The sequence below is a fragment of the Pinus tabuliformis genome, chromosome 1_2 (genome assembly GCF_031772625.1).
Source record: "Pinus tabuliformis cultivar Carrire ecotype Pingquan chromosome 1_2, CPIR1, whole genome shotgun sequence".
Taxonomy (NCBI): Eukaryota; Viridiplantae; Streptophyta; class Pinopsida; order Pinales; family Pinaceae; genus Pinus; species Pinus tabuliformis.
In genome coordinates, this window is record NC_142298.1 from 26,114,743 (window position 1) to 26,134,808 (window position 20,066).

Genomic DNA, 20,066 nt, shown 5'->3' on the forward strand with positions numbered 1-20,066 from the left:
CAGCTTGATGTATTTGACCGCCACTAGGCCGGATATAATGTATGCAGTGAGTTTGGTGTCAAGGTTCATGGATACACCCAAGGAGACACATTGGCAAGCAACGAAAAGGATTCTAAGGTATGTCAATGGGATAAAGAAGTATGGCGTTTTGTACACCGCAACAGATGATTTTAGGGTGGTTGGTTACACTGACAATGATTGGGCAGGAAGTTTCGATGACAGAAAGAGCATGTCAGGATATGTTTTTCATTTGGGTTCTAGAGTCGTTTAATGGACCTCCAAGAAGCAGCCAATAGTTTCATTATGAACAACAGAAACTGAATATGTCACTGCAACAGGAGCAACGTGTCAGGTAGTTTGGATAAGAAGGATGCCGAGGGATCTTCACCGCGACCCAGAGGGAGCAACAACTATTTTCTGCAATAATACATCCGCAATTGAATTATGCAAGAATTCTATTTTTCACAAGAGGACCAAGCATATTGATGCTAAATATCATTTTAATAGAGAATTGATTAACAATGATGAAATTGTGTTGCAGCACTGCAGGTCACATGAACAGTTTGCTGATATTTTCACAAAGCCATTAGCACTTGAAAATTTTGTTTATCTCAGAGATTATCTAGGAATTGTCAATAGTGGCAGTTGCGATTATGGGGGAGTGTTGGAAATAATAATCCCAACCATTGCCTTAAACAAACTGACGACCATCATGTTTGCCCAGTTAACCACTACACAGTTGCGATTTTTGTTTGCAGGCAAAATGACAGAAGTCAAAATAGATGTTCAGAGCGGACCATTCCGCAACACATCACAGAGGTTAAAGCATTTAATGAAGTTTATTAATTAGATATGGGCAAAAATTCATTCCTCGACTGTTGCCCACACTCCACAACACCTGCAAGTTCATAAAATCATTTACTATGTAAATTCGCCCATGTTGGGTATTAAATATTTTCTCTGTCATGTAATTAATGTCAAATTCGTATGTTAGGATAAATATGCAAGTAAAAGTCATTTGTAATGTTGGGCATGTAGGGAAAGTTAGAGAGTTGTGAGGTAGTGAGGAGAAAATAGTGAAGGAAATATTAGTGGGCACGTGAAAATTAGTTTTACAGAAGTTTACACCGCAACCCAGTGAAGCTTAAATCTCAGTAAGCCTTTTTTGTTTTACTTGGAGCAACAGCCTCCAATTTATCACGCCAATATATTTTCCTATGTTTTATATTATAATCAAAAGTATGTTATGTTGCGATGTGGTCTTAAGCCTTCATAAGTAAATTTAGGCAACCCTCTTTTATTTTACTCTGTTTTTCCATGAGTGAACTCTATGTTTTAATTAAAGTCCCTGTATGGTTGCGATATCCTCGCCACAACCAAATATTTACCTTTCCGCAACTGAAGTTGACCTTGCCTACCATTCCACTGTTTTTCCATGAGTGAACTCTATGTTTTAATTAAAGTCCCTGTATGGTTGCGATATCCTCGCCACAACCAAATATTTACCTTTCCGCAACTGAAGTTGACCTTGCCTACCATTCCACAACTAATTTCTCAGTTCCTCTACCCCGTAAATTTTTTTATTTTTTCTTAACTCCTCTCCATAGAAAATATTTATAAAGGGTAGCAATGGATTTGAAGATTTTATTTATTTTGTTAATCATTTTTCCTTCTTCCATAATGAAGACATTAATGCATCATCCATAATGATATGTTGTTTCACTTGTTGCATGCGGGTCTCCAAGGCATGTTTTCTTTCTAGATATGACCAAATTCCTTTCTATTCCATTTTAAGTTTGACTTTAAATCCCTTTGAGCTTAAGTAGAACGTATGCATTGAATTTCATCCTTGGAACTATAATTCTTCCCACCAGCTTTTGGCTTTAGATCGTAAATTGAGATCTTGTAGCCAAAGCCTTCAAATTTAAAGGGATGATTATGAGGAGCCATTTTCTAGCTAACTCCAAGCGGATTCGCTAGTGGTCTGAGCCAATGCTTGGCAGAATACCGGCTTCAGCAAAATGATCGTGTTCATGTAAGTCTTCAGATATTACGAAATTACAAATCAATCTAGCCGACTAGATACCTGATATCTCCCTCCCCTCAAGTTATTCCTAAGTATACACACTATTGATAGTATTTAGATTGTCCACTTGAACTTGATGAAGAAGGTCAGAAAATTGTTGTGCCTTAGGATCGATTCTTTTGATTCCCCTGCCCACCCCTTCTTCTCTTCCATGGACTTAACAAGGTTGAAATCTCCGTTGACAACCAAAACCTCATGTAGGTGGAGGTATTTAATAAGGTTGAAATCTCCACCAACAACTTGAAGTGGTTAATATATTACGTCTGCTAGAGACTATAAAATGGAGTTACATGTTAAATATCATTTCTCCTCAATTGCTTTTAATTATAAATAAAAATATCGTATTTACCTATTAAATTTTAATTATCTACTATGATTTCTAATTGAAAGTAGATTTTCATTATCCATGAGTTCATTAGTTAATCTATGATCATTATCCACGAGTTCATTAGTTAATAATATATGCACTTGATAGGGTGTCTTGGATAAGCAATTGAAATACTATTTAATTTTATGTTGAATTTAATCATGAGGATATTTAAGTTCTTATGAGGAAAAAACAAAACCAAAAATCTTAGTGTTTTTATGTGCTATTTGTACTATTAATTAATGTATAAGAAAAAAATAGTTTATATTTAAAAATATAAATTTATTTAAATTATAGATAAATGTGATTAAATTTTAAAAGAAATATATAAATTTTTATAATTATTGTAAATGTGCAAAATAATTTTATTTTAATTAAGGATCTACAAAGCATTAGAAGGATGAAAGCTTTTAAGATGCAAATTTACTTTAGAGTGTAAAAATTGAAACATGATTTACATCTTAAGAAATTTGATCATTTTCAAGAATATATGTATTTCATTAATTAAATGGCATCTTTGAAGTTATAGATAGATTAAAATCTTAAATTCAAGGATTGAATGCCTTGAAAATCTCCATGGACACTTTTTATAGATTACATTTTGCAATTGCCAAAAAAAATTTGATAGTTTATAGAAAAATAAATTAGAACCTATATATAATAGATTTATCTTTGAGCAGAGATATATATAGATAATGATATTTTGTTTTTTTATTTACCCACAAAGGTTTTATTTTTTATTTTTTTTAAAATGATAATCACATTATTCTTTTGAGAGAGACTTTACTTTAAAAAGGAAGCAGTCAAGTGGAGATTGAGCAAGGAAAATCATGTTATAGAATGCAGTTGGAGCAATTATATATGAGATTATCGTCTTTTCTAGGCGCGCAGTATGGAAAATTCCAGGGATACCATAAACCACGCCACGGAGTAGGTTAATCCTCTCAGTAAATTGCCTGCTAACCTTGTTTTTGCTATAAAATTTAAATGATTTGATAGAAATTTGAAGCATAGGGATGTTCAAGTTTACCAAAATTGCCTTCTACCAAAATCAGTGACGCCACTGATTTACGGTCTTAGCGGCCGCTGCCACTCGATTTTCCTCCTGTTTTTGGTTTTTCAAAGCTCTAACGGCAGACTTTTACCAAAATCAGTAACTTAGAAAGTATGGCAACGTGATTACCCGGTCCATAATAGCCGCTGCTGCCCATGTGTTATTTCGTAATTTGTTTTCGTCAAGGATGGAATTTGGTTGTATATTGAATTCCTTTTGGCTTTTCAAAGATCTTATCTGTAATTTGTTTTCGTCCAAGGATAGAATTTACTTGTGTGTATTAAATGCAATTTTAGCAAAGACTAACAACTCGAGTTTACTCGTCTTTTCCTGCGAGGGTCTTATTTTGCCCACCCAACGCTTCATAAAACTGGGATGCTATACGGAGTCCACGTGGATGCTATATTTTCTAGGCGGTTTTAGGTGCCCATGTGATTGCTGGACAGCGGAAGTTTAGGGGGCCATATTCAAAGGAGTCTTCTATCTAGGTTGAAGGTAGATGGAGGAATTGTGTGGACGGTTAAAAGTGGTCCGAATCTGGACAAAAGAATTTCAAAATTTTTTGTAGATATGATATTTTAATCGTGTTTTTGATGATGGAATAAATTCAGCACTATAAAAATGGACACCTAAAATTTTAAAATTTAACAACTAAATATAATCAAAATTTTCATAACTTTCGGAACAATTCCTCCAATAATTAAACCACATCACATTCAAAAGCTATCCTGTTCGAAGTTTAAAGGGTTATATTCAAAAGCATCATACTCTATTGTTAGGTCTTGGAGAGTTATTAGATATTTTATTATTTAATTGGACAGAATTTGGTTCTATAGCATCATACTCTATAACGGACTACAATGAAAATAGTTACTACCAGATCTCGCAATTAAAAATAAATAAATAAACCTACAAAATAATAATACTATAAAATTTAACGGATAGATTTATAATAATATATAGAATTAAAAATAAATGAATAAACAAACAAAATAATAATACAAAATTTAATGGATAAATTTATAATAATATATAAAATGATAAAAAGTTTAAAAATATAATATATAAATTAAATCACATGAATTGATAACTAAGATTATTTTTTTGTAAATTTACATGAACTCAATTAAATTAGCGCAACAAAAAAGTCATGCTAATGTTTATGAACATGTAAAATTAGTTTTGTGTTAGCATTAATTTTAACAAATGGCAAAAATAAAACATGTATTTCCAGCTAGGGAAATCAATAATGCTGATCAAATTTCAATTTTGATTTCAATTTGATTGTAATGACCCCAGTTCATGTAAATATATAAAAATTTACTATGGTAAAAGACATTAATACAATTGTTGTTTATGTTTAAAAACAAAACTGTGACAAACTATATTTGATGAAAGTAATTTAAATATTTTCTTGAAATGCTGGCAGCCTCTAAGAGGTGGATTGAAAAGAAAGAGTTCAGTTATAATAATTGATGGAAACTACCCTCCCAGAGGAGGAAAGGTCCTGGCTGTGGGGAGGAAGTTCGGTGCTGTGGGGACAGACAGAAGGAAAAACCTTTCTCCAAGAAAAGGAAAAGAAAACAGAGGTTAAGTCTGGTTAGGACCAGATAACCAGGCACAGAGTGCACAAATCTTGTTGAGGACTTGAGGTCTGCAAGATGGCTCGGGGGGAGAATTCCGTCTGAGGGATGGATCTCATGGCTGGGTGGAAGAGCAGAAAACAAGCACAGGTGACTTGTTTGAGAAACCATTACTGTTACTGGTGAACCAGGTACGGTTTCCAAACTGTAAAGTCTCTGCTTGAATATGAAAAATGATGTACAGTAGTTAACAGGAAAACAATTTCTTTCCTAATTCTGTCATAATAATAGTATAACTGTACAGATTTGGTTAAGTTAAAGGATAGATGGTCAATCAACGGACATAGTCTGAACTAGTCTTTCTGCAGAAAAGACACATAGCTGAATGTAATTAAAGACTGGTTATAGTAATGAAGGGAGGTCTATCAGTAACTGGTTATCGAACAACAGTTAGGATATAATCTCGACCAAAGAACTAATCACTGTGCGATAGGAAATAAACTAACAGTGGAGCAAATGGTGTTAAAACATCTTGATGAATATACATGTACATACCAGAATATGTCGTCAAGAGTGAGGTTAAACCCTCTGAGTTCGGATAGAATAGCATTGACTGTAGTCAAATGCAACTCTGTCGATGTAAAAATAAATAAGCTTACCGCTGTTTAAAACAGGTGTCGGTAACCAGAACCCCATATCCTGGAAGCGATAAAACGAGAAGAGGTATATAGGTAAGATATACCAAAACCCTGTGCATATAAATCGAAAAATATATTCATATATACCAAAACCCTGTGTATACAAATCGAAAGGAGAGGAATATTTATTCATGTATACAAATCCCGAGCATGTAAATTGAAAAGAGATATATATATTGTTACATACAGACAAAAACCTGAACATGCAACTTCGAAGGAGGTATATAAGCATGTACAAGAAAAATATGTGTATTCGTTGCAAGAAAAACCTCATATATATATATATATATATATATATATATATATATAGTGCGATATTTCCTAGCAAAAGGTAAAAACATAACATCATTGCTGTAGCCGTTCAATGCACTATATAAATACCGAACAGGTTTATTAACCAACAACAACACAGAAATGCGGACGAAGTCACCATCGTAACCAGAGATAAATCATAAGGTCGTTGTTGTAGAAACGAATAATAAACCAGTAATGAAACACGAACCCCAAGCTATGTACTAGCACGGTTGAATACACAAGATAAACTCATTTAAGATGCAAATTGGAAACGGCCCCAAGGGCTTAGATCGAATCATAACCATGTATAAATTACAAAGATCCTATTTACATTTAAAGCTCAGAATGACAATGCCTGAAGGACGAAACCATGAAAACACAGAACTGTTCGAACATTAATTAACAGAGAATATCAAAAAGCAGAACCGAACCCATTAGCCAGGTCTGTGTGTTATGACCAGATCTGGAGTCTCATGTTCGAGAATAGACATGGTAAGCCAAAACACAACTGAGCACTCCGCAAGAAGCTGCTCTTCAATGGAAACAAGTTTTAATACATACAATATAACTCAGGAAGAAATTCACCGTGGGTATCATTCCCATAAAACGGGTCATGAACTTGACCAGAACTCGTAAGGAGACCGAAACTCAAAAGACGAGGGTTCTCTGTGGAGAATACCTCGGCAAGTAACGCGTGGAGACCCTTCTTCGAACAGCAGACTGCACAATCATATATAACCCCTCAATCGATGGACACAAGCTCTTATGAGTAAGGCCAAGGCAAATAAGAACTGAGCACATACATGTGGCCACTGGGAAGGTGGGATCTCCAGGTATGAATGCTTTGGCACCTCTAGAAGAGTACCGAAAGCTCAACGGCGTACCCTGCGAGCAAGAGAACAACCATTCATCAGAGTTATTACAAATAATCAACCCTGTAAATGTTAGCCATAAATTGAATAGTCGAAGTTTAGATACCTGTAGCGGATTAGTTTCAGTCACGTTACAGCTTGCAGAGCCATCGCAGGTAAAGGGAGCAGCACTGGTGGAGTTTAGCTAGAGGAGGAGCGTCGAGAAGAAGCCGGAAGAGCCGAGCAAATGAACAGACCCAGAAAGCGCTCGAATGAAGTTATGTAATGACATAAACCCTTGTGCAAACCTTAGCCGTTTGATCCTGTGGGATGATCCTCACCATCTGTGTGGGGCGGGAACACCCAGTGTAGAGACCGAGAAACTCTGTGACCGAGGTGTCACATGGCTCATTGAGCCAAACCTTGCCATCTGTTCCGGAAAGGACCGCAGTCATAAAAGCAGGAATGAGTTGTCACCTGCAAGGGCTGCGGCAAGACTGCCGAAGCCCAAGCTACATTAATAACCCTTGGAAACTGGTGTACACGAGCTGGCTACACATTAAGTGGATGCGTACATGAGCCAGCATGACTTGGCGTTGTAAGCCACGTAGCTCATAAACTTCAAGTTGCAATGGTAATCAGAACATAGCTGTTAACTTTTCATACGTGGCAAGCATATGGATTTATTTACCTTATGCTGATATAAAGATTGGAAGCACATGATATATATATATATATATATATATATATATATATATATATATATATATATATATATATATATATATATATATATATATGTATGTATACAGCAAATGGTTAGAAAAGTGTGTAGTAAATTTTTTTTTTATGTATGTGAACGTAGGTGTGACATTGATAAAATAAGATAAATTTTAATAGTTATATTTATAGAATATGAAAAAATTTATTATAAAAGAAATTATAAGGTGATTGTAGGATTTATTATAAAAGGAATTGTAAGATAAGGGATACCTACAACCCCTGGCTAATAGCTATAAGAAAAGCATGCCTACAACCCCTAGCTAATAGCTATAAGCAAAGCAATTCCAAAAATAAAAAAGTAAATCTATCAAAACAGTGCCAAAAAAACAAATCTCTTTTGATAGAGGCTTTTTGGCATTGGTTTCTCTCAGGAAAATTATGAGTGCGTTTTATTTTTTTTATTCAATCTTTACAAGATTGAAAATAGATCACAATAATACTAGCAAAAAAATTCTAGAAACAAATCAAGAGGAAAAGTAGTTATTACAAAGGTAGTTATGATAAGATTTGAATTTAAAGGGGGGAAATATTTCTATAGTCTAACATCAAATTAGATGGAGCATAATGAAGTCAGCTAATACCTATGGGGTTTTTCCTAGAAAAGACAGCTAAGACTCAGGGGAGTTTTTCCCAAAGAAAAATATTAAGTTCTATTAGATTTATAATAATATTAAATTCTCTTATTTTTTAATAGTAAATTAATTTTATAATTATTTTAGTTTTATATTAAAATAATAACATTAACGATAATATTATTAGTAATCATAATAATGTTGCATTAATACTTTATTACATTAATTATAACAATAACAATATTGCATTATTAATGTAATAGGGATATATATTAAATTTTATATTAACATTAATTTTATCACTAATATTATTAGTAACATTTAACATGTTGTTTTATTAAAAACATAATATAATACAATAATGTTAGTATTAACATTGATATTAAAATTATTATTAATAATAATATTATTACTGTAAATATACATATTATAAATAATAATATTTATGTAAATAATATTAAAAATACAATCATGTTAATATTAACATCCATATTAAAATTATTGATAATAATAATATTATTATTATAAATATACATATTATTAATAATAATATTTATGTAAATAATATTAAAAATATAATGGTCATTTATGAACAATTATAGTCATCAATCAAGATATTTATGGTTAGAATGGTAGAATATGGTCAACCAAGGGCAACTAAGGTCAACCATGGTCAACCACATTTACTAACTCAATTGATATACATCTATTAGCCTCATCAACTCTCATCAACCATACTCAAATTTATCAACCTCATCAACTCTCATCAACCATGGTCAAATCAAATGCTAAAATCAATTTCCAAAATAATTGTGTTAGTAACTATTTTGATGATTATTAAAAATGATGCTTAATCTATACATTTATTTTGGAATAAATTTTTATAATTTTAATTTAATCATCCATAATTATTAAATAAATAGTAATTTAATAACCTAAATAAAATATTTTATTTCAAAATTTATTTAAAACTTAATTAACATGTGATATTAATTCAATATATTATAACTATTTACCGATTAAATGGAGTGAAATAAAATTTAATAACGATGGCCTCTTTATTAATAAAAGTTAACAAAAGTTTAACTCCAAAATCTTAATTAACTTTAACAGCTAACAACATTCTGATATGATAGATTGCGACGCTGCGTGGAACTTGCATCTGTGTGAAAACAACACGGAAGATAATATGAATGCCATAGCGGAACATTAATTCCAACATCGTAATCAATTATGATCGTCTTAACATCAATCAATCTCAACTGTATCACCATCGATATACTTCGTGAAACATGCATGTATTTGATGACAGCGTGTATAGGGGATTCAATCTGAATTGAATCCTGGCGAAGGCTCGTAATCATTCAATCTCAATTGAATTCCACGCCCTTTCAATTGCATAGGAGTCGATGTGTGATACTAGCGTATCCTTATTACTATGAAATATGGTACTACGGAGAATAAATATGTTTACCTAACAGCTAGGATGGTATTAGGCGCAGAAGGCGATGTTGTAATTAGTACCAGAAGTGCAAGTGGAGGGGCTAGTATTATCGTCTTTGGAATAGCTATAAGCCTGTGGGCACTGCCCCTTAAAGAACTTGGAATACTTCGTAGGAGGGCAGTTGTTGGCGTAGTTTCCCGTGCAGCAGTGTTGAGGAGTATTGAGAGCAGCGCAACCACTGTCGCACCCATCGACCACTTTCAATTCTGTAGGGCAGCTCGCAGTTATGTTGCTGCTACACTCAACTGTTGGGCAGCTACTGTCCGAGGGAGTTATGGAGAGAGGGAGATTAAATCCATCAACGAGATAGATGTCATACGTGTCGCGATTGTTGGCCCCATTCAGAGTATATTCAGCCAGCGTTGCAGGAGGTCGTCCAGCGGCTTGACAGCTGAGCAAGCCACCGCAGTCACCAGTGTTGCAGCTGCCTTCACCAGAGGCGTCGAAAGAGCAGCCCGTTCGTCCCCAAAATTTGCCTGCGCTTGTTCCTGCGGGCATGTCAACACTCCGTGATTGGCCCTGCCCCAGCGCTTGACCGCCACCAATGGGAATTCCCGTGGCCCACACAGTGAACGAACACTTATTCTGGATCACAAATTTCGTGGCTACAACTGCCCCAGTTGGCAAAGAAACCACATATTTAGTCATCGCTTATTTGTGTAATTCTATTGAAGTAATAAAATAAAGTAGATTCGAGAGAGTAACACCTTGGCCTTACCTTGAAGATAAACCATTAATCCTAAAGATACAGTCGTTGCAATTGAAATCGAAACTGTTATCGTTCTTCCCCCCATTGCTAAGACCAGAAAGCAAGTTAAACACTACTAAAGCACAATGCAATGAACAAACACTACTCCAACACAGCGCAATCAGTTGTAAATGAGCTTAATCAGTTTTTGTCCAAGAATAACGCAGGTGAGACACACGCTATATATATATATATATATAAATATATATATAGACAGGGTAGTAGCAACCCACAAACATGAACCACGTGTAGTAGCGTATGAAACACGTATGAAGTTCAGATAAGATTATAGTCTTTTCATGGCATGTGGTGGGGAAAATTCCGGAGCTACAGTAAACCAGGACACGGAGTAAGATAATCCTGTTAAAAAATTACTTGCGTGCCCTCTTTTGGCCATAAAATTGACATGAATGGGCAGAACTTCGGAATATAATATTAGTTTTACTAGGGTTTAAATTTCGTATGTAACCAAGATTTTTCCAATTTTGATTCAATCCCAATCATCCATGTAAACTCCTACGAAAATCAGTAACTTAGCTGTGGCCATTCGATCACTGTCATAGCCACTGCTGCCCACGTGGCTATTTTCGGCTTTCTTTTCGGTTTTTCAAAGGTGTCATCTGTAATTTGTTTTCGTCGAAAGATGCAATTTCGTTGTGCATTGAATGCAATTTTAGTAAAGACCAACAACTCGAGTTTATTCGTCTTTTCCTGCGAGGGTCTTATTTTGAGACCCCACCCTTTATAAAACTGGGATGCTACAGGAAGTGTATGTTTCTAGGCATTTTTGACGTGTCCATGTGTTGTGGTATAGCGGATGTTGAAGAGGCTATATTAAGAAAACAAAAACAAAAAAATGATTGCGGATAATATTCAAAAGATTTGGTTAACACCATACGCAACCTTTAAAACCCAAGATTTTAAGTCACTTGTTATACTGTAACATTGGATCATCAAGCGGCTCTCGCAATTATACCCCTCCACCTGTTGAAAAACAATGATAATTCCAATTACTGCCATTAATGCAGTAGCTGGTCATCTCTAGAGAATTCAGCGGGTAGTTTCTAGAATTCGGCGGATGCGTTGACAAATGGGCAAGCTTCCTGGAGAAGCCACCACCCCACCGACTCCAGAAAGATCTCTGATATGGATAAATACATGTTCAGTCATCAAATGGAAACAAGTTCTAAGTTCTATTCATGTGTTTTGATGTATGATCTCTGATTTGGTATCGGAGCTCAGGAGAGTTGTGCGCAGGAGCTGAGGCTGTGGAAGTATAGTCAAGATTTCCTGAAGTGTCTAGTATATTGGTAAGGCTATTTTTGTGCTTGCTGGCCATAAAATTGGTCCGTTTTGTTTACTGGTTGTTGGGAAATCCGTTTTGTTTTGTGCTTGCAGCCGAGTGTTTTGTTTAACGCTGCTGGGAAATATATGGTGTAGTAAGGGTAGAGCAATGACCAGATAGGAGCTACACACCAAGAGAAGAGTTGTGTGCTCTGGAGAAGGACTAACAGTGTCTTGAGATAGGCATTGATAACATCAGAGACAAAGTACGCTAGATAGCTTATGCTTTGATGTTTGCATTATAGGTTGTGTGGATCTAAATTATGATTTTCTGCTTGGTTGTCTGATCAATTCCTGATAGGTTCATTGTACTGTGACCGTTGGTTATACAAGTGTTCATGATTTATGTTTGGGATCAACATTGGCATGTAGCATCTCTTCCTATGGTATGCAGCGAGTTAGTAGTAATCAGTCGCTATTAGGGCGGTGACATATTATTTATGACTATTTGTAATGTCAATTATGACTTGGGTTGCTTTTTGGTAGTATTTGTATGTGGCTCGAAAGATGCTCAGCAGCTGCCTTGCTTCACTGAAAGGATTTGAGGATAACACCTGTCTTGTTAATATTAATGGAAAAGACTTGGATTTGCTTAGTCGACATTTACTGTTTTTGATTGGTATAAACCTCGGTGTTGGGGAAAGTTTTGTGATTATTTAATTTGTGTTCAAAAAAAAAAAATAAGGAAAGAGGGTTGTTATTATTAAGGAAATTAATTATCGAAATTGTGAAAAAAATTGTATCTTGGTGGAAAAGGATTTATAAGATTATTGACAATGGCTAATATATTGGCAGAGTCTATTTATCTGAATATAACAAGTTAGATGGTGAAAACTATGCGAATAGGAAGTTTAAGTTGCAGACTTTGATGGAAGGCAACAATACATGGGCAATTGTATCTGGAGCTGAAGTTAAGCCAGTGTCCCCTCAAGCCACAGATGTTGCAATTCAGGATTGGGAGTGACGAGAAAACAAAGCAAAGGTTCTTTTGCGAATGACGGTTAATGACAACATTATTCCACACATTAGAGAGTGCAAAACATCCAAGGAGACATGGGACACTCTCAAAAATTTGTATGAGACGAAGACTACAAATCGAATATTGTATTTAAAAAGTAAGCTTCTTTCAATTAAGATGGAAGAAAATGAAAGTGTTAATGATTTCATTTCTAGAATTAAAGATCTAAAGGATAAATTAGGTGACATTGGTGAATCGGTATCTAGTAAACACTTGGTTACTGTGACATTAAGTGGAATGCTTGATGAATATCAAATGTTTATAACTGGTCTTTCAGCTAGAGAGAAGGCTCCTACTTTTGATGAGTTGGCAGGTATACTTATGCAGGAAGAAGAGCGGAGAAGAAGCATTAAACAAAAATATCCTAATTCAAATTTGGCATTGATGGCCAAAGGGAAGAAGTCCTTCAAAGGAAAAAAATGGGAGAAAAATAAAGGAAAAAATCCACAGGTAAAATCATTTCAAGGTACCCCTTTACCGAGGACAAATGCCAAATCAAGTAGAGATGATGTGTGTTATTACTGTGGAAAACCTGGTCATTTTGCTGAGAACTACATAAAAAGGAGGTCTGATCAATTTAAAAAAAGAAAGCATTCAGGAAATTATGTTGATAGAGATGAAGCAATTAGTCAAGATGTTAGCAATCTTAAATTTTTTGTGTCCAATGATGCTTTATCAGTAGAAACTAATGATGATAATGCTTGGTTTATATATTCTGGTGCATCAATCCATATGTCATGCAAAATAGATTGGTTTGATACTTATCATGAAATCAATAATTGTGGGCACATCTATTTAGGAGATAATAGATTACATGAAATTAAAGGATATGGTAATATAAGTGATATGATGCCTAATGGACAAGAAAAACAAATTCGAAATGTGGTGTATGTTCCTGGATTAAAGAAGAACTTAATTTCAGTCTCTATTATCACAGATCAACATTTAAAAGTTGAATTTGTGAAATCACATTGTCTGGTAAAGGCTGTGCAGGATAACTACAAAGTTGTTGCAAAAGGAATAAGAGTTGGAGGCTTATACAAGTTGGATGTAATGAAGAATGGGCATCAAGCATTGGCATCAATAGGCATGTCAACTATAGAACTTTGGCATCAAAGGTATGGACACTTAAACCATAATGACCTAATGTTACTACGAAAGAAATTGATGGTAGAAGGTCTTCCAATTATTAAGGGAGAACACTTTGAATGTGAAGGTTGTGCACTAGGAAAACAACATAGGGAAGAATTTCCTGTGCATGAAAATAGAAGAAAACGTGAAATACTTGAACTAGTGCATACTGATGTATGTGGTCCAATGCAAACTAAGTCACTTGGTGGAGCATATTACTTCCTTATATTTATTGATGATAGCGCTAGATACACCTGGGTGTACTTTATAAAAAAAATAAGTGACGTGTTTGAATACTTTAAAGAATTCAAGAGTATGGTTGAAAAGCAAACAGGAAAGAACATTAAAATTCTTCGATCAGATAAAGGTGGTGAATACACTTCAGGAGTTTTTATCAAATATTGCAAACAAAATGGAATTATGCAACAATTTACAGTGCCACATACACCTCAACAAAATGGAGTAGTTGAGAGAAAGAATAGAACATTAGTTGAATGTGTTCGAAGTATGATAAAAAGTAAAGGACTTGGTAATAATTTTTGGGCTGAAGCCATTAATATAGCTGTATATCTTAAAAACAGAAGCCCTACTAAGTATCTTGAGCACAAAACACCATTTGAAGCATTGTATGGTTTTAAACCTAAAGTTATTTATTTAAGGATATTTGGATGCAAGGCCTTTGCTCATATTCCTAAAGAGGATAGAAGAAAGTTAGATACCAAAGCCATCAAATGTATTTTTATTGGATATTGCACTAATAAAAAAGCATATAAAAGGTATGATCCAAGTACTCACAAGGTCTTTGCAAGTAGAGATGTTATATTTCATGAGCATGTAGATAAAAAAGTAAAAGAAGATGAACATAATACATGGAAGTCTTCTTATGAAAACTTTAAGGAAGAAGAAGAAGTTGTGGAATAAACCCAAGAACTAGAACACATGGACATTCCAAAAGACACATCAAGGGATCAAAGTCCACAAAGAAGTGATGTAGGCACTCCACAAAGTACTGAACCTCTAAGAAGGTCAACACGACAGATTCAAGCCCCCATCAGGTATAAATATTATGCTTTAATGTCTCAAGTAATGATTGTTTTTTGAACCCTTAAATTATGAACAAGCCAAAAATCATAAAGAATGGATGGAAGCTATGAAAGAAGAATATGACTCTATAATGAAAAATGAAACTTGGGAATTCACAGAATTACATGAAAATAAAGTCCCTATAGGATCAAAATGGTTGTACAAGACAAAATTTAATGGAGATGATAGCATAGACAAGTATAAGGCAAGATTGGTTGCAAAAGGTTATTCACAAAAAGAAGGTATATATTATGAAGATACTTTTGCTTCGGTTGCAAAAATGAATACACTCAGAATAATGATAGCATTGGCAACTAAATATGATTGGAAGCTACATCAATTAGATGTAAAGTTAGCTTTTCTAAATGGTGACTTAAAAGAAGATATTTATCTTGTTCAACCAGAAGGATTTGTAAAGAAGGGACAAGAACATCTTGTATGCAAGTTAAAAAAGGCCTTATATGGACTAAAAGAGGCTCCTAGATATTGTTATGAGAAAATTGACAAATTCTTCTTTCAGCAAGGATTTAAAAGGAGCAAAAATGATCCTAATTTGTATGTCAAAACAGACAGAAATGGGGTTAGTGCATTACTTTCTATATATGTTGATGATCTACTAATAACAGGGAGTGCTGATAAATTAATTATAAATATAAAAATGAAGTTATCATAGGAATTCGAGATGAAGGATCTTGGTGAGATGCATTATTGTCTAGGTCTTGAAGTATGGAGAAATGATGGAAGAACCTTAATCACACAAAGCAAATATACAAATGAAGTACTAAAGAGATTTCATATGAATGGATGTAAAGTAGTGAGTACTCCATTGGAACAAAATATCAAATTAAGAAGTGATGATGGAACAAAAGAGGTGAATGGAACATTGTATCGACAATTAGTGGGAGGTATGAATTATCTCACTACCACCAGACTAGACATTGCTTATGCAATGAGCATACTTGGTCAATTCATGGCTAAGCCTCATGAAAGCCATTGGATAGCTCCAAAAAGGGTCCTTTGATATTTAAAGGGAACTATCAATTTTGGTATTGAATATACTAATGCTTGTAATGTTGAATTGACAAGTCATTTTGATTCTGACTGGGTTGGAAATCCAGATGACAGGAAATCCACCACTGGATATGTCTTCAACATAGGATCGGGAGCTATATCATGGAGCAATAAGAAACATGCAACAATTTCCTTGTCATCAACTAAAGCAGAATATAAAGCATTATGTAGTGGCGCCTGTGAGGCTATATTGCTTAGAAGAATACTTGAAGATGTTGGTGAAGGTCAACAAGAACCTACAGTGATCAGATGTGACAATCAAAGCACCATCAAACTGGGGAACAATCTTGTATATCATGCAAGCTCAAAGCATATAGACACACAATATCATTTTGTAAGAGAAAAGGTCCAATCAAAAGAAATTTCTCTAATGTATTGTAATACAAATGAGAATGTAGCTGACATATTCCCTAAGCCTTTTGGGAAGGCAAAATTTGAGTTTTGTAGAAGTAAGTTATGTGTTGTAGAAAATCAAGATTATATTGTAAGCCTAGCTGAGACTTAGACCAGCAGGCATGACAATTAAGAGTATGTTTACAATGTATTGTATACTTGTTATATGGTTGGAATTAAGGGGGAGTGTTGGAAAACAATGATAATTCCAACCACTGCCATTAATGCAGTAACTGGCCATCTCTAGAGAATTCAGCAGGTAGTTTCTAGAATTTGGCGGATGCATTGAAAAATGGGCAAGCTTCCTGGAGAAGCCACTGCTCCACCGACTCCAGAAAGATCTCTGATATGTATAAATACCTGTTCAATCATCAAATGGAAAGAAGTTCTAAGTTTTGTTCATGTGTTTTGATGTACGATCTCTGATTCCACCACGACGCAGCACACATGTTCATCTGTATGAGAGGCTCCATTATTATGTATGTTGGTCGGGAGGAGAATTTAGAAGGTACTTCGGTTATGTTAAGAGGGAAAGCGGAATTTATTTTACAATTGGAAGTTTAAGCTATGAATTTTAGGAGGAGGGAGCATTGTAAAAAGTAACAGGAATTATGGGTGCTTGTTTGGGTGTTGGCTCTGTAGGCATGCATAGTGGAAGACCATCTCGCAGTTGATTGGAATGAGTTTGGCACTTAGACAAGTATATGGCATCCTCAAAAGATCCTGACAATTTGGTTCTTAGCTTAGCATATGGTTGGAATACTTGGAACCCTTGCCCAATTCCGAATTGTTGGTTCACGTTGGTCTTAGTCTTCTCTTCAGGGACTGAGAAGGTAACCTTGGGTCATTGTGGTCATTGTTTCTTCTGGTCTAGGTGGTCTTTCTTCTGTCCCTCGAGCAATCTCTGGGAGCTCTGTGAAGGGGACTCCTTTGAATTATGGATTTTATGCCTGCAAATATTAAAAGATCATCATTGTGTCTTTGTTCTTAGTTTGAGTCCTCCGTTTCACAAGTCTGGCTCTTGTTGGTGCCCTAATTTTGGGACGCCCTTTAGTTTCCACCCTCATCTGTTTCTCGACCAAGAGGTCATACGAAATGAAAACTCGCACATGAATAATGCCGAAGACAAAATAGTTACTACGATATCTCGCAATTATCGGAAGGTTTCACAATTATGCCAAAGGGAATAAATCATATATATGTAGAAAAACAATAATATTATAAAATTTAATGAATATATTTATAATAATATGTGGTCTAGATTAAATCAAAAGAATTAAGAATAAAGATTAACCTTGGGTATAATTAAATTAAATTAATTGAATCGAGAAGAAGAATTTTTTAATTAAAATTAAAATTTATATAAAATTAATTTGTTTCTTAATATATAGAAAAGCAAAAGTAATAATTATATATATAATGTGTTTTATAAAATCATCTATTCGAATTAGATAGAGAAGTGAATATATTCGAATTAGATAGAGAAGTGAATACCGGACAGAAATGATATTTTTTTATTTTTATTTTTTATTGAAATTAAAATATTTTACATAAAATTATTTATTAAATAAAATTATATTATTTAAAATATAAAATAATAATAATTGCAAATTTTAAAAAGGTAAATAAACCTATAGTTCAGGAAAAAAATAATTATTTTTTATCTATAAAATAATTAAATATTATTTATTTATAAAACATATAATTTAATAATAATTTTAATTATAAAAACATAATTTAATAATAAATTTAATAATTTTTTTAAAGTTAATTTAAACATATAATATCACAACTTTATAAAAAACAAAATTATTATAAATTTAATTTATTCTCATATATTAAAAAAATTTATTTATTTTCTATTGGAATTGGGTATTTTAATCATTTTATTAATTTTTTTTTATTATATGATCTAAAATAAAAAATTTCAATACATTTTTTTAGTTATTACTATTTTATTAATAAATAAAACTAAAAATAATAACCTTCTTGCTATCTAAATAAAAATCTTAAAATAATATCTTCCTTACACATATAAATCAAGTATTTAAATCATATTTAAAACATTTTTACCATACTTATTTAAACATTTTTACCATACTTATTTAAAGTATTAAAAATTTACCGTGCTTTTCATTTCTCACCGAGAACCAGAAAAAAATAAAAACATATATAAGAATTAAAAAAAAAAAATAAATTAAACTTAATAAAAGAAAACAAATGAACAAACAAACACAAACAAAACGTGTGTGATGTTAACTAAAACGTGTGCCTCTTGACTTGAAGCATGAGCTACAATTTAAATAGTGTCATGACGGTTGAACTTTTGCAACCATAGTTGTAATGCTCCCTAAAGATTATTTAGGTTTATTTTTAATGTAATTATAATAGCAAGTGGTTTTAGTGTAAAAAGATGGTGGGAGGTTTTATATATATTAAATGAAATTTCAAGATTTATGTTTTAATTTTTATATATTAAGTTGAATTTTTAAAGTAAAAAAGTAATAAATAAATTATATATATATATATATATATATATATATGTTTAAGAGTATGTGTGTCTTTTTAAGAAGTTAGAAGTTCAAAACAGAGGACTAGAATATGTATGTCTTCATAGACATAGTTTAAAATTAGATAATAATATTAATACATATAATTGTTATAATGTAACATGACAATGTATAATACTATAAATCATGGTAAAACATAATAGTTTATTCTTTAGTAAAAGGTGTAATATATTAGGTTGTTTTGATTTCACTATATCTTTTAGGTTTTTAGTGTTTTGATATATAAGTTGGTTTTATAAAAAAACATAGGTTTTTTTTATTATTAGATTTTATTATAATAGGTCTTGGATAGATGGTGATCGGTTTTTTGTTTAGGCACTCCTTGATATGAAGTCACTTGTTCAATTCCCCGCAAGATATATGATTTATTCAATTTATAATAATTTGATGCTTTATTACTACGTTTTATAACATTAATAATAATATTATTAGTAATTATAATAATGTTGCATTAATACTTTATTACTTTAATTATAACAATAACAATAACAATATATTAATATTAATTTTATTAGTAACATTTAATATCTTGTGTTATTAAAAATATAATATAATAGAATAATGTTAGTATGAGCATTGCTATTAAAATTATTAAGAATAATCATATTATTATTACAAATATACATATTATTAATAATAATATTTATGTAAATAATATTTAAAAAATATAATTGTCATTCATGAACAACTACGACCATCAATCAAGATCTCTATGGTTAGAATGATTGAATATGGTCAACCAAGGGAAACCATGATAAACATGGTTAGAATGGTCAACCATGGCCAACCATAATGGTCATCCATAATCAACCATGGGCAACCATAATGGTCATCCATAATCAACCATGGTCAACCATGGACAACAGTAATGGTGAGCCAAGATCAACCATGGTCAATGACATTTACTAACGCAATT

At 33.1% G+C, this 20,066-nt stretch overlaps 1 protein-coding gene and 1 long non-coding RNA gene across 2 annotated transcripts; both read right to left on the reverse strand.

Annotated features, from left to right (window-relative positions):
• Positions 1-5,572: 5,572 nt before the first annotated feature.
• Positions 5,573-7,425, reverse strand: LOC149204161 (uncharacterized). Its single transcript, XR_016251741.1, has 3 exons — positions 7,061-7,425; positions 6,762-6,967; positions 5,573-5,789 (listed from the first exon to the last, which is right to left on the reverse strand). It is a non-coding gene; the product is annotated as an uncharacterized LOC149204161 (long non-coding RNA).
• A 1,923-nt stretch (positions 7,426-9,348) lies between these two features.
• LOC149204162 (pathogenesis-related 5 protein Cup a 3-like) lies at positions 9,349-10,685 on the reverse strand. The gene is made up of 2 exons (XM_089393224.1): positions 10,511-10,685; positions 9,349-10,403 (listed from the first exon to the last, which is right to left on the reverse strand). The coding sequence occupies exons 1-2, from the start codon at positions 10,584-10,586 to the stop codon at positions 9,781-9,783; spliced, it is 699 nt and encodes a 232-aa protein (XP_089249350.1). The 5' UTR covers positions 10,587-10,685; the 3' UTR covers positions 9,349-9,780.
• Between the last annotated feature and the right edge of the window lie 9,381 nt (positions 10,686-20,066).

Excerpts from the sequence above, each read along its gene's own strand:
- LOC149204162 (XM_089393224.1), bottom strand. The coding sequence starts at position 10,586 with ATGGGGGGAAGAACGATAACAGTTTCGATTTCAATTGCAACGACTGTA. Across the intron at positions 10,404-10,510 it reads ATTAATGGTTTATCTTCAAG|TTGTAGCCACGAAATTTGTG; the intron begins GTAAGGCCAAGG and ends CAACTGGGGCAG.